This window comes from Acinonyx jubatus, chromosome A1, assembly GCF_027475565.1.
Source record: "Acinonyx jubatus isolate Ajub_Pintada_27869175 chromosome A1, VMU_Ajub_asm_v1.0, whole genome shotgun sequence".
Classification (NCBI taxonomy): Eukaryota; Metazoa; Chordata; class Mammalia; order Carnivora; family Felidae; genus Acinonyx; species Acinonyx jubatus.
In genome coordinates, this window is record NC_069380.1 from 205,490,737 (window position 1) to 205,506,657 (window position 15,921).

Below are 15,921 nucleotides of genomic sequence, written 5' to 3' on the forward strand. Positions count from 1 at the left end.
AATGATGTATAATCATTACAGTAAGTTTAAGAAATTGAGGGAGGAATAATGCATGATTCCACCACACAAACATAGTAAACATATTTCTTTTTCTTTCCAGCTTTTTTCGTGTGCGTGTTTTTACATAAACAAACGTATCCATATAATTTGCTATTTTATTTTTGTCTAATACTATAAACATAAAAATAAATGTTTTGAAACCTATTTAGTCATAGTAATTGTTGAGAAATTTTGTATAAGCCTGTAAATTTGAATTTATCTGAACCTGAAATAACATTATTACATTTAATAGTACATGTTTTTTTCTCTATTTTTTAAAATTTTGTTTATGGTTTCCTTATGATCTGCTTTTCGTTTGCTCTTAATCGCAAGGATGATGAGGAATAGCAGTGAACAGTTTTGACAGCTGGTACTTGGTAATCCCCCCTTTTGTTCCTTGAACTCTCTTCCTCCTCAATGGATTTGAAATGCGCTTAGTTATAGATTTAAGAATTGGAAGACTATCTCATGATTTTACAATTATTTGCCTGAGTGCATAGATAAGATAGACAGTAAAGGTAAAAAAAAATAGAATGACTCTGTACTTTATAGTTACTGTCTTGTTTTTCCTTTCTGACACTCTGTGTATGACATTCCTAAAATGAGAGCCGCCATAACTGTAGGCAACATGTCTCCAGTGCTTCCGGCAGTGCTGACACCTGTAAAACCTCTGCAGGTGTTAATTCCTTGCATTCCTGACCCTGCGGTAAAAGCTCTGTGTATGTTCTTTGCATCCTCACAGCCGGCCCATGAGGGAGGCACTATGAACATCATCCCCATTTTATAGATGAAGATACAGAGACACAGGAAGACATTAAGTAGTGGAGCCAGGACTCAATCACAGGCAGTTTAGTTCCAGTCTGTGCTCTTTCTTACCCACCACAATTTCCGCTACAAAGTAGATATATTTATTTTTGTGTAAGGAGCCTTCCCTTTCCTTTTCACCAGTGCAGACTGAATGTACATTCAAGACCTAAGTCAAATCCTGCCCCTTATTTTAAACCCCATCCTAATTATCTCGGCCTAAAATGCTCTCTCTTTTCTTGAATTTCAATGTCAATTCTTGTCTGTCAGTCTAATTTGCAAGTAGCTTTGATATAGCTGTACCATTGTTGTCTTATAACTATTGCTTATCTGAAATTGTCTCTTGTGGCTTTTTATCATGGCCTGACACTTTGTGCTTTGGGTTACCACTTACCGGCTTAGGGTAACTTCCCCAAACCTCCTTTTTGTCATTTGTGAAGTGGTGCCAGTCTTTGCTTTAGTAAATGATTAGTGTTATCTGTAAAGCTGCTAAACAACTATCACTTGTCATTACTTCCTTTGGGGGCTCCCTGAAGGCTGCTAGAGTTAGAAGGCTGATCTTTGCAGCATAAGTGAAATCAAGCATACATGAACAGAGATGCTATTTTTAAGATCATCTAGCTCATTGCCACAAGATACGAAAGAAGATGGCACTGACAAAGTAGCAATTCCCTACTTTTGGGGATGTGATCTTTGAAGAAAAATCTTTGTATCGAGTAGTAGAGAAAGAGGCAAGAAAAACAGAGATAGAACAAATTAATTTTTAAAAAGTGAAATGTAAGAGGGCAGGTGATCCAGATCTATAGTAAAATGTGACATTTTTGTTTATAATTATATGTTATTAATACCAGCATTTAAAGCATAATTGCTTATAACCTGTCATTTTGTGACAGGTTATATGCTATTATTTTGTGATAGTTTAAGAATCAAGAATACTATACGTTAGTGTTTATTTGGAACTTTACCGTTTATGCCCATGGCCTCATATGCGGGCAAGGAAGCATGTGCTGCACAGACCAGGATGCCAGTGACTCCTGGGAGCTACGCAGCACCCTCCCGCCCCCCCCCCCCCATATTTCTCTCCCTATAAACAACAATTTTCAATTCTTTTACCTGATTCTTTTATTATGTATTTCCATTTTCCAAATAGCATGCCTATGTTTCTCTTTCTTCATTTTTCTTTTCAGTTTTGAGCAATGTTTTATTTTAACAGTGGGTAATGAGAATTTAGTCCCCTCGCCTTCCCTGGGCACACACACTTGCATGCTTCCGTGCTTGCTGTCTCTTACATTTCCCATCTTTTTCCAATATCGTTCTCTCATTCTGCTCTAATTTTTGGTAGACTGGCATTCATTGTTTGTATTATGGTTATATAAACACTATCCACAACTGAACCAAGTAGTGTATTATCATTTTCCTTTTTTGGGGGTACAACTTCTTGTCTTGTATTTTTAGTTTTATTTTCATGCTCCATGAATTCATTCCTGAATTCTCTCCAAGTTTTATGAATCTCCTGTTGAAATGTCCACGTACACTAGTATCTTACCAGCTATACATTTGTGAATAGCTCTGAGACCTTCTGACTTACTTCTCAACACTTCTTACAGAGGGTTCACGTAGATAATGTTTGTACAGCAGTAGTGTGGTAAGTAGCTGAGGACTCTCGTGGCCAGAGGTTTCTCAGGAGCTCCAGCAGCCTCCACTCCTACCAGCAGCCCTTGATTAGAAGAGATTAATACCTAGGTATACACGTAACCCATCCAGGGCAAACCTCTGTGTTTCTTTTTGGCACATTTGTTATGAAGCTGCAGTCCAAGAGGTCTCCTGTCATCATTTGGGAGATTCCTTTTACCTTTTTCTTACAATGGATCCTCTTTTTCCTGAATTCTTCCTCTTATTTTCTCATTTTGGTAGAAGTGTATATTCTCGTAGTTGTTAGCTATTTATTATAGATACTGTCTGTTACCTACAATGATAGCTTCCAGAGATAGATAGATAGATAGATAGATAGAGATAAGATAGATATTTTCTTAATTAGTTGCTAACAAAATTTAAAAGACTGTCAGTTCCAAATATTGAGAAGAGGTAGAACAGTTGGAACTTTCATACACTTCTGGTGGGAGTATAAAATGCTACTTGATAAATTCATTAAGACACATTTCTAAAAATGTCTATTTTGCACTCATTCGTGATTACTATTTTAGCTGGGTATACAATTGTAAGTTGGGGAATTTTCCTCAAGATTTGAAGACATTGTTCCATTTGTTTCTCATTGTGGATCTGTCTTCCTTTGTTGTGCTAGACAGTCATGGGCTCCTTTCAGTCTCAAACCACATGTCTGTCAATTTGGGAAATTTTCTTATTTTATGTCTTTGATTTCTTCCTCTCTGTTTTCTCTGTTCTTCAGAAATCAGACCTTCTAGATTGGGAAGTAATTTTCTTACTGTTCTTACTTTCTACCTGTTTTTTTTCCTCAATTTTCTGAGCAGTTTTTTCTTAAACTTTATCTTACAGTCTGATTATTGAATTTATATTAATATATATATTTTTAATGTACAAGATATCCCTTTTCTCTGTTCTTTTTGTTTGTTTAATGGATGCAGTATCTCTTCTTACCTCTGAGGACATCAGTTACCTAATATTCTTTCTTTCTGTTCTGTTTCTTCAAGTTGCTTTTTTCTTTATTTTGATCTTTGACCCTCAGAACTTTTTCTTCAATTTCTGGTCATCCTGGTTGCTGCTCATATTTTAAGTGGCTCTTAAAAATTTTTTTTTATTTTTAAATCTAATAGGAACTTCTGTTTGCCATCCAGGGTCTTGTTGACTGAGATGTTATTATAGGTGATTAGGGTGGGCCATCTAGTTGGCAGAATCTTAATAGTATTATTTTAGGTGTTCATCTTGCCCTGTTCTATGCTCCAGAAAATTCGTTTTGGTTCCTACCAGGTAAGTAGGAACTCTGCCGTCAGCCTCCTAATGGCTGGGGGAGAAGGCAGGAGCACACCAGCCTTCACAGTGCATAGGTTAGCAGTCTTCCTGGTTGTGGTACCATATTCCCCATTCTCCATTCTTTCTGAGGTTCTTCATTCCAGAGATATTTGGTTTTACTTTCCCAGAGCATGAATCTCCCATCTGCCAAGATGAAGAGGAGTAGTCTTTTGGTAGCACAGAATGTGGGAGGGGATCTGGGTATCTAACATTATCTTCAGACAGCTTTCAAGCAGCTTTCTGTTCTGTGCCTCACCTTCACCTGCATTTCCATAGGAGCCTGGTGCATACAGCCCTTTCCTGAGCCCTTTGGCATTTCCATGATAGAAGTCAGGTTGTTTCTGCCTTTTCCACTGAAGGCTTCAGGTTCAGCTTTCTCAGGTCTTCTGAGTCTGTTCCCCTTGTCCATCAGCCCTCCACCATCCAGAATTTCACTGGTGGTGTTTCTTCTCCTGTGTTTGCCCTTGTGCATCTATACCTTTTTAAAAAATCCATGCACTTTTGTATTGGAGACATTTCGGAAGGTAATAGAGAGGGAAATACAATTATTTAAGCTGTTGTCATTGGCTGGAGGTCCCAAGGTCTCTTTTAGTAGATCCTCAATATTTGATTGAAATCCTTCCCATTTTTCACAATTGAAATTAATAATTTATATTATTTTATATTACTTATAAGTTGCATATTTAAAAATAAAACTTTAAACATATAACACATAGGTACAAATCCAACCTGAAACAATTTTTTGTTGAAATGCTGCTCCTCTCTTTGCCTTTAACTCTTTTTATTTATTTTGAGAGAGAGAGGGGCACAAGCATAAGAGGAGCAGAGAGAGGGAGATAGAGAATCCCAAGCAGGCTCCATACTGTCAGTGCAAGGAGCCTGATATGGGGCTTGACCCCACGAACTGTGAAATGATCTGTGCCAAAATCAAGAATCAGACCGAGCAACCCAGGCACTCTTGCCTTTAACTCTTGGAAGTACAGACCCATTATTTTTCCTCAGTGAAAAATGGAGATCATTTTAGGCAATGGTACATTTGTCTGTGAAATGTATTGAATGTTTTGGAAAAAGGAACATCATGTGTAATAATGCAGTGGAGCCTAAAGTTGAAGAAGTAAACAAGTGCACCCATTGTGATGAGCACCAGGTGTTGTATGGAAGTGTTGAATCACCAAATTGTACACCTGAAACTAATTTAACACTGTATGGTGACTATACTGGAATGAAAACAAAAGAAGGAAACATAAATGAATCACGATTATGGATTCTGTAAGTTATTATGCCTTTTCAAAAACTGAGAGGGTTGTACAAAAGGACAAACCTTTATTTAACTTAGTGGTGATTGTGTACAGTCTGTTGCGTCTTTTAATCTGAAAAGAAAGCAGAACGTATCACTTAGAAATCTCACTTTGTATTTGTGTTGGTTTTTTAGGTGACCCACAACACAACTGTGAATGGCAAAGATACAGTTCATCACTGGAGTTGGGCCTCAGACATGCCCCTAGAGTGCACCACCCATTCTGTGGCAATTAGATGCTATGTTGACGATCCTCATTTCTCTGGTCGCAAAGAGTGGAGTGACTGGAGCCCAATGAAGAACATTTCTTGTAAGCTTATATGTGAAAAGCTTCCGTTTCAAATGAATTAGATTAATTTTGCTTAAGGTTTAGTTTAAGCTTTAAGTTCTCCGAATGCCACTTAGCGTTATGAGGGTCACCTGAGGATCTTCCAAGTCTCTCTCTCCCAGAACATTTTGATTCAGAAACTCTGGGGTAGAAGTCAGGAATCTGTATTTTTAGAGACCTTCCTGAGTCATTGGATAAACGTCTAGGTTTGAAAGTCACTGTGGTAGGCGTTGAAGGACATTTAAAAATTTTAGGTAGATGTTATTGACGTCAAGTTTATATTTAAAAAAAAAAAAAAAATAAGGCTCCTAGTTTCTTGCCCACAGAGCAGATCCATATGAGCTGCAGAGTTATTGCAGAGAACATGGGGATCTGTAAGTGTACTGAACTCATCTGCACCCTGAATGGAATTCATGCAGGTAGAACATTGGCAGTGGGAGAGAAGGCCTGGAAAATTGTTGTCAATACCTAGGCTGATGTTTATTGTAGATCCACTCTAGCGACAGCATGGAGAAGTGGATCCGAGGAAGGAAGGACTGGAAGCAGGTAGATGAGTAAGGAGGGTCTTTTGCAGTTCAGCAAAAGACAGTGAAGCTGTAAAGTAGGGCACTTGGGTTTGGAAATGAAAAGGGAGAAAAGTTGTGAACACTGAAGACACAGGATTAAAATTGGTGACTGTGTGTTTGGTAACCAAGAAATAGAACCAAATGTGAGCATTAGTTTGGGCAGCTGAGCAGCTGGTGATGTCTTCCACTGAGGCAGAAAATATATGAATGAATTCAGTGGGAAAGATAAATTCATTCTTAATATGTTAAGCTTGAGGTGCTTATGAAGTGTCTGGGTAGCAGTGTCTCATAGGCAGTGATTAGTAGGAGCTGAAGATCTCTATTGAGAATCATCAACATACATGCGATTCATATTGTTTACGTCTGGAGGTTAACATGCTCAGGGAAAGAGAAATGGGGACCAGGGATACACATCTTACAAGCTTGAATGTCTAAGGGTAGGATGAAAGAAAAAGAGGCCAGCATAGCAGACAGTAGCCAGAGGGTTAAGAGTAGCCCGGTGGGGTAGAGTGGTGTAGAACCCAAGAGAGAAGGGGGTTTTGAGAAGTTAGAGCTTAGGCAACACACCCGATGCTGTGGATGTCAAAGGGAAGGGGAGACTGAGAAGTGGCTGTTGGACTGAGCAATTTAGGCCAGCAAGACACCTTAGTGGAATGGTCAAGGTAGGACCCACATTGTGGTAGATTAAAGAGTAAGTAGGAAACTAGAGATAATTAAAAAGATTGGACATTTAGGAAAATAAAAACAAAGGTGTGGCTTTAACCAGCAGGGAATTAGGATTAAAGAAAAAGTTCTGTTTAAGATGTAGAATACTTAAACATATATTCAGGCTGATGGAAAGTAAGAAGTCGGCCCTAAATACATAGAATCATTTCAGAGGAATAGAATTATATAATGAGTGACTTTTTCTTGGTGTGGATTTTTTATGTGTGGATATAAACCCATTTAATTTGAACCTTTACACTTCTTAAGACATTAACCTGTGACCTTAGCTATTGGCCTATAGTCCCCTGCATTCCCCCACCATCACCCATCATAAGCAGATAAGACATACCTACTTTTATTTCTTGTGTAGGTCTTGCTCCTTTGAAACCTGGGGGGTCATACCTTGTCTTTGGGCCACCATTATTACAAAACACTTTATAGTATGTTTTGCATACACTGGGCTATTTTATGATAAAATGCTTCTAAAGTATTTGTGATTCCTTTTGCTCTTTCTAGGGTCTCCTGATTCCCAGACTAAGGTTTTTCCTCAAGACAAAGTGATACTTGTAGGCTCAGATATAACATTTTGTTGTGTGACTCAAGAAAAAGTGTTATCAGCACAGATTGGCCAAACAAATTGTCCCCTTATTCATCTTGATGGGGAAAATGTTGCAATCAAGATCCATAATATTTCAGTTTCTGCAAACAGTGGAACAAATGTGGTTTTCACAACAGAAGATAACATATTTGGGACAGTTATTTTCGCAGGATGTAAGTATATAATACTGAAGAAAGAGTTCCTAGTAGTCTGTTTTGGTCCTCTTTGAAAGCTTTAATGCTGTTTCCAAGTGATGGGGGATGGTGCTATTTCTTTCTCTCTTTTTTTAATTCTTTAATAAATTATAGATGAAGGCATCCAAATTTTTGCTTGTTTTAAGATGAGTTCTAATCTTGTATTTATATAACTTGAAAGTTTTGTAAGAAGATTTGCAATATCCAGCCAGTAATTTTTAAATTCTTAGTTAACGGCTGTGTTGAGTCAAGGGTAATTAGTATATAATACTTCTTAATCCTACATTGTTCAGGAATTATCTCATATAACAGTTGACCCTTGAACAAAAAAATAAGTTCGAACTGCATGGGTCTGCTTATACGTGAATTTTTTTCAGTAAATACAGTACTGTAAATGCATTTTCTCTTACGATTTTCTTAACATGTTAAATATCTCACTTTATTGTGAGAATATAATACACAGAATATGTGTTATGTTAATCAATTGTCTGTTATTGGTGAGGCTTCCAGTCAACAGTAAACTAGTAGTTAAGTTTTGGGGGAGTCAAAAGCTATATATAGATTTTTTTTAAGTTTATTTTTTTAGTAAAAAAATACACCCAACAATGGGGCTTGAATTCATGACCCCCAAGATCAAGAGTCGCGTGCTCTTCTCATTGAGCCAGCTGGGTGCTCTTGCATGTAGATTTTTGGGAGGTTCCATGAGAACTTCGTGGGAGGTTGGTTCCCCAAACCCTGTGTTTTCAAGGGCCACTCTGTGTCAGTTTCCCACCAAAAACATACCTTTTAAAATTAAAAAGGTAAAGCATCCCACCTAATTAAAACATATCTTTTTAAAATTTAACTTTAAAACATACCTTTTGGAGCACCTGGGTGGCTCAGTCACTTAGTTGAGCGTCCGACTCTTGATGTCAACTCGGGTCATGATCTCAAGGTTGTGGGATCAAGCTCCACATCAGGCCTCATGCTCAGCACAGAGCCTGCTTAGGAATCTCTGTCTCTCTCCGTCCCTCTCCCCTTCTTGCTGTCTGTCTGTCTCTCTCTACAGTAAGTAAATTTTAAAAAATTTAAAACATACCTTTTAAAACTTACCCCAATTAAAGAAATTGTAATGATTTTACACAAAAATCTTTCAGTAGTGTATTTCAGGCTTCTGTGACTTTTAAAGTAATATATTTGAGAAGGAGGAGTAACTGGAGGACATGCATGAAAGGGCCCCCTCTCCCTGTTTGTGTGTATAACATATGCTCCATTACACAGGGGCATCGTTATTAATGTGGTCACTCCTACAGTTCTAAAAGTACAGGATGTTTCCAGAAGTTATTGTGGGAGACTGCCCTATTTATATAGCCTGTGTTGAGTGTCCACAGGGACTTTGCGTTTCGAGCTTTTCTGTCCCCTCTCCTGTGGCAACTGTCCCGTGGCGCACTGATGGCTTTGCCTCCAGCAGTTCTTGCTTCCCTTCCTCCCCCGCAATTCTGAATTCGAGGCGGAGTTTGGGCCAAAGGGTCTCGTGAATAAAGTGTGTGGAACGTAGTGAGTGGGTTTTGTGATTTTCTTTTGCTTGTGTGGTGATTTTTCTTAAACTTTTTTTGATTCTCAGCTGTGCTCTAGACCAGCAGCTCTCCACCTGTCTATTCCTTCTGTTGAAACTTAGGAGGAATTCTGTGGATTCGCTGATACACTCCCAAGGGAATAACCAGGCTTAGGTGCACTTCTCAGTGATGGCTGGAACCGTGTTCCCTTTTTGTCTTCCCAGAAATGCATTTTGCAGTTCAAGTGAAAGTGAGATTATGTTCAAATTTAAACTTTAGAAATTTCTTTCCTAATGGAATTTTAGGAAATGACTTGCAACATTCCTCATAAATGATCATGGAGCATATAAACTGAGAACCAGTGGTGTATGTAGTGAGGCTACCTGATAAGTGATAACCAAAAAATGAGACAGCCACTTAAAAGTACAAAAGACAAAAATTAAAACTCAGAAGATGAGAATATGCATCAAGTTTTTATTATTTCTAACAGTGTTCTAACCTTCTGTCACATAGTAGGACAAACCTATTTAATTCATATGTTAACCTTCATTTGTAGCATTTGGTGGTTGAAATACTATTTGTTAACTCCGGAGCAGTGGTAGAATTTCCCTTCAGAGGGATTTCTTTAGGGACTTAACAGCAAGTGCAGTTTATGGTGTGAGTTAGGGATCAAGAGTCATTATTTTCTTTCCCTCATGGATATCGTGTTAACCGGCCATGTGTTCAAAAGACACATTAAAAACCTACCAGGATTTTGGTTTGAGTTACATTAGATCTATTAATTGAGGAGACCAGTTTAGGAGAATTTTCATTCTTTCTATACTGAGTTATCCAAGCCAGGAACATGGTCTATCTTTCCATTTAGTTAGGTCTTCTTTGATTTATATTGGTGATAGAAAGTCTTATGTATCTTCTAATAAATTTATTCCTATGAATTTGGTGTTTGGTGCTAGTAGTAACAGTGGCTTTTTTTCCTCTTAAGTTTATTATTGTAATTGCAAATAAATTTATTATCCAGCAGACAGAAGAATACTTATTTACCAATACTTGTCAGTGTTTGTTCATGAGCTAATTTAGTTCTAAGCAAAATAGATCTTATTTTATAAATACTATTTCTTCAGTAATCACTCAGTTATTTTCTTTTTTTCTTTTTTAATGTTTATTTATATTTGAGAGAGAAAGAGAGCACGAGCGGGGGAGGGACAAAGAGACGGAGACAGAATCTGAGACGGGCTCCAGGCTCCAAGCTGTGAGCTGTCAGCACGGAGCCTGACATGGGGCTCGAACCCAGGAGCATTGAGATCATGACCTGATCCAAAGTCGGATGCTTAACTGACTGAGCCATCCAGGCGCCTCTGGAGTTATTTTCATAGATAGTGCCACTTCAGCATTAAACATTGACCTAAATACTAATCTTTCATCATACTTAAAGCATTTTAACAGAATACACTGTGACATAGAATTAGAGTGTTTAAATATTTATGTCAATGTCAGATTTCATACTTGCTCATTTGAAATCATTTTCATAAAAAATGGCTTTGTTTTTTAAATTACATTTTCTATTTGCTGGTAATACAGTTGATTTATACCTAGTTTTTACCTAGCGTCAGGTGATTCCTTTATAAGTTAATTTATTTGAGAAGACAGTACCTTACCTTTCAGATCCTGCCCTCTCATATTTTTTCTGCCTCCCATCTTCCCTTCTCCTTCTTTCTCTTTGCTCCTGTTATTTGGATTTTAACTATTTCAACTTAACATATCTGCCAAATACTAAAATAATCAACATTTTTAGTGTACTCAAAAATTTGGCATGTCATTCTAATAAAATGACTTAAAGTTTGGCCTTAGATTTAAAACAGTTTTCAAAACAAATATGTCAGTTTTAGTCTCACTATGCCATTGTTAGACTTCAATATAAATACTCATGACTCCTCTTAATGTTACCTAAAATATCATTTATGGACATTATTCTATCTCAGGAAGGTATGGGAAATTTGCTAAGTCCTTTTCAGTTACTCACACAGTCTAAGAACGGTTTTTAAAGTTTAGTTTTTTTTTTTTTAATTTTTTTTTTTTTAACGTTTATTTATTTTTGAGACAGAGAGAGACAGAGCATGAACGGGGGAGGGGCAGAGAGAGAGGGAGACACAGAATCGGAAGCTGGCTCCAGGCTCTGAGCCATCAGCCCAGAGCCTGACGCGGGGCTCGAACTCACGGACCACGAGATCGTGACCTGAGCTGAAGTCGGATGCTTAACCGACTGAGCCACCCAGGCGCCCCTAAAGTTTAGTTTTTAAAAAATAAAATTATTGGGACACCTGGGCAGCTCAGTTGGTTAAGTATGCAACTCTTGGTTTTGGCTCAGGTAATAATCTCACCATTTGTGGGTTCGAGCCCCATGTCGGGCTCTGTGCTGACAGCTCAGAGCTTGGAGCCTGCTTCAGATTCTGTGTCTCCCTCTCTCTGCCCCTCCCCTGCTCATGCTCATGCTCTGTCTCTGTCTCTCAATAATAAATAAACGTTAAAAAATTTAAAAAAAAAATACCAATTTCTTTTTTCTCTTTCTTTTCTTTCCTTTCTTCTTCTTCTTCTTCTTTTTTTTTTTTTTTTTTTTGAGAGAGAGAGAGAGAGAAAAAGAGGAGCAGAGGGAGAGAGAGAGAATCTAAACAGACGCAGGGATTGATCCCATGACCCTGGGATCGTGACCTGAGCTGAAATCAAGAGTTGGACGCTCAACCAACCGAGCCACCCAGGTGACCCTGGAAATAACCAATTTGTGTAACTAGTGTCCAACACAGAATTTTCCATTATTACTTTAAATGTCTAAGACACACACACACACACATTCTTTTTTTTTCTTGTTTTGTCCCTGCAAAATGAGAGGGAATCATTTCAATAAAGAACAAAAATCAAAGAGCAGTAGTCACTTCTGAATTATAGGAAGATGCAGCATTTCACCAAGAGATACTTTATAAGTAATAGTCCCTGCAACTTCTTTAAGAACTTTGAAACTTGTAACACGACCCGTGTTGACTTTTAATTTGAATTGGAATTTCTTTTCAAATCACAGTTACAAATGATAGATATTGATACTTTTAACCTGTAAATTTTTCTGACTTGTTGGATCCAGGTTCCTCTGAGAGATTTGGTAGATTTTGAGGCGGGTGGGGGGGTCGTTGTTGGGGAGCTTCCAAATGAGCTAGTAGTCATTCGTCAGCATATTTTAATCCATCATTTCTAATGTAAAATCAACTCCAAAACATGCTACAGAAATTCCTGCATTGTTCCAAAGGTAAAGTGTAAACACGAAGTTATTTTCATTTTTAAAAGAAATTGTACAAAACATAATTAACATTTCTGAAACATGTTTTCAGGGAAATGGTATATCACCTGTAACTACATTTTTCTTCCCATTAGATCCACCTGATATTCCTCAAAAACTGAATTGTGAGACATACGATTTAAAAGAGATTATATGTACTTGGAATCCCGGAAGACCGACAGCACTGGTGGGCCCACGCAATACAAGTTACACTTTATTTGAAAGGTAAAGATCACTAGTGAGGGAAAAATGTCAGACAGTGAGGAGTGCATTGGAGGGGTATTAAATGACATAGGGAATGCTCTCATTTATGTTATGAGCAAGATAGAAAATCCAGTATGCCGTATGAAATTGGATATGCATATTACATGCACACAGACTATATTTGCATGCTCTTTTAAAAATCCTGGAAGAACCCTCAAATACGAACAGAGGCTGTTTCTGGGTAGTAGGCTTCTGGCCAATTATTTTCATCTATTTTCTGTATCCTCTACGTTTTCTTCCCAGCGTCTGTAGTAACATCTATAATTAGAGATATAAACTTTTTAAAAAGATTAATTATTAGAAATTTTACCCACTTATTTTTTCCTGCCGTATTTATCTCTCTTGCCATTTTGAAATTATTTTAATCTTGTTGCTCTCTTAATTCATAGTTTCTCAGGAAAATATGTTAAATTTAAAAGAGTTGAAGCACCAACAAATGAAAGCTACCAGTTATTCTTTCAAATGCGTCCAAATCAAGAAATATATAATTTTACTTTGAATGCTCGCAATCCTCTGGGTCGGTCAGAATCAACTATTTTAGTTAACATAACTGAGAAAGGTAAGCTGCTTCATAAACCAGTGTCTTAAAAATAATTGTAGAAGTGCTGAAGTGTCTTGAGATTAATGAGGAGTGCTTCCGGGGACTACTTTTTACTATTTTCTTTCTAGTTTTACAAATTTTTATAAATTAGTTTTATAAATTTTATAAATTTTATTTGAGAATCCTTAAAATGTATAATTAATGTTTCACCATTTTATTGAATTCAGATAAAAATTTGAATTAGTCGTTTTCACAGAAACTTTAAGTGGTCTTATCTAATAGGTTTTGATTCCTGAAAAATGTTTTGCCCCAGTTTTAAAAGCTTTTTGTTTTAATTATAGACTCACAGGTGGTTGCAAAGATATAAATTACAGCCCCGTGACCTCTTCACCTAGCTTTCGCCATTTTTGATGTCTTAGTAACTATATAGTATCATTTCCAAATGAGGCAGTTGACACTGGTCCACTACTGTAAACCAGGCCAGTGAGCTGGCCCGCTGACTTTGCCCAGTTTTCGCAAGTTTCTACGTGCACTTAGAGGTGTGTGTGTGTGTGTGTGTGTGTGTGTGCGCGCGCGCGCACTTCTGTGCAGTTGGATCCACGTATAGGTTCACAGAACCACCAACACAATCAATATAGAACTGTTCTATCTCCACAAAGGAACTTCTTCTTGTTGCCCCGTTGGCAAATCCCCTCCCCCACCCCCACCCCCACCCTTCCACCACCCCTCCACCACCCCTCCACCACCACCCCTCCACACATGCTCTTGCATCCCGCTCCCTAGGCAATATCCAATCTGTTATTCCTCTCAGTGCTTTGTTATGTTGAAAATGTTATATAAATGGAATCATACAGTGTATAACCTTTGGAGATTGGCATTTTTTACTAAGGGCAGTATCCTTGAGATCCATCCAAGTTGCTGTATGTATCAGTAAGTAGCTTGTTCCTTTTTATTGCCGATGATTCCGGAATTTTTAGCAGCCCTGTTAATACATAGCTCCAAATAGAACTTAAATATGGTCCATCTTCTTAGCATTCATTCCTGTGGGCATTCTGCTGCATCGGGTCCATACCAGCCTCTGCAGCACAGAACGGTGACATAGAGGCCTTCTCTTAGAGACTCGGTCACTGAGAAAGGCTTAAACCAAATGCCATTAAAAAACAGACTGGCAAGTGATTAGTAGATGACCCTGTTGCCTTGTTTGTAAACCTAAGTACACTTCATCAGCTATTCCTTCTCATCATTTTTGTTATTTCCCGGGTTTTCGTAAGGTCCAAACAGCTACGTTTTATACTTGAGTGGTGGTGTTTGTGTGTATTTCCCTGCCCTCTGCCTTTCAACTTTATTTTCGCATGTTGCTTTCCTCCCACTCACGTGGCATGCGCATTGTCATCAGCATCACTGCGCCTTTGTTCTTGCTCAGAGTCCAACCTGAAATGCTTTTCTGCATCCATTCTGCCATTTTGCTCAGATTCTCCCTTCAAAGCTCCTCTTAAGACCCATCTTCACTCTAAGACTTTCCCTACCACACTGACGTCTAAACTCCAGTAGCTGTTAATATCTCTGCCACACATTTCAAACTCAGCATATGTACTCTTGTTACTTTTCTTTTTGTTTGTCAGTCCCCCAGCAAGTTAGAGGTTCCTTAAAGGTAGAGATTATGCTCCTACGACCTTGTAGTATTCCTGATGGCAGTATAGGAACCTTGAGTGTGGTTGGTCCATGAAAACTATGGGCATGATATCAGCAGTAAAAGTGAGCTTTTGTGTTCCATGGATACTGAGTGGAATATTGTTGATCAGTACTGATGATACCTCTTTCGTTTTTCGGGGTTTTTTGATTGTCATTTGTCATGTTAGAAAAGAACTTTTAAAATGATCTCTAGGGGCGCCTGGGTGGCGCAGTCGGTTAAACGTCCGACTTCAGCCAGGTCACGATCTCGCGGTCTGTGAGTTCGAGCCCCGCGTCAGGCTCTGGGCTGATGGCTCAGAGTCTGGAGCCTGTTTCCGATTCTGTGTCTCCCTCTCTCTCTGACCCTCCCCCGTTCATGCTCTGTGTCTCTCTGTCCCAAAAATAAATAAACGTTGAAGAAAAAAAATTAAAAAAAAAAAATCTCTACAAATTGTATTTACAGTTTATCCTCGTATTCCTACTTCAATCAAAGTGAAGGATATTAATTCAACAGCTGTTATACTTTCCTGGCATTTACCGGGCAACTTTGCAAAGATTAAACTTTTATGTCAAATTGAAATTAATAAAACTAACGCAGTACAAGAATTGGTGAGTAAGATTCTTCTGTAGACTTGCTTTGAGGTTACTTTAGATAAAATACTTCGTTTTCAAAAAGAATTGAGTAAATTGAGGGACACCTGGGTGGCTCTGTCAGTTGGCGTCCACTTTTGATCTCAGGTCAGGTCATGATCTCACGGTTCATGGGATCAAGCTCTGCATTGGGCTGTGCACTGACAGCATGGGGCCTGCTTGAGATTCTCTCTCCCCCCGCCTCTCTGCCCCTCTGCCCCTCTCTTTCTCTCTTTATCTTTGAGAGAGTCTCAAAATAAATACATAAATAAACTTAAAGAATTGTGTAAATTGATATGCATAGGCTTTCAGGTTATTTATTATAGAGATTTACTAAGAACTAAGGCACTATACATCAATGTAATAACGGCATTTTATTTAGTACTTGAACACAGTTATAATGCTGGATATTATTAGAACATGAGTTGCACTTTTATTA

General features: G+C 38.1%; 1 protein-coding gene across 3 annotated transcripts in view; it reads left to right on the forward strand.

Moving 5' to 3' along the window:
• Positions 1–15,921, forward strand: part of LIFR (LIF receptor subunit alpha) — a 78,937-nt gene that overhangs the window by 35,504 nt on the left and 27,512 nt on the right. For all 3 annotated transcript variants that reach the window (XM_053201353.1, XM_027075629.2, XM_053201354.1), the window contains 5 exons: positions 5,264–5,438; positions 7,244–7,498; positions 12,472–12,601; positions 13,030–13,199; positions 15,316–15,461. In XM_053201353.1, coding sequence (XP_053057328.1) covers positions 5,264–5,438; positions 7,244–7,498; positions 12,472–12,601; positions 13,030–13,199; positions 15,316–15,461 — 876 coding nt within the window. The remainder of the gene's footprint in view (positions 1–5,263; positions 5,439–7,243; positions 7,499–12,471; positions 12,602–13,029; positions 13,200–15,315; positions 15,462–15,921) is intronic.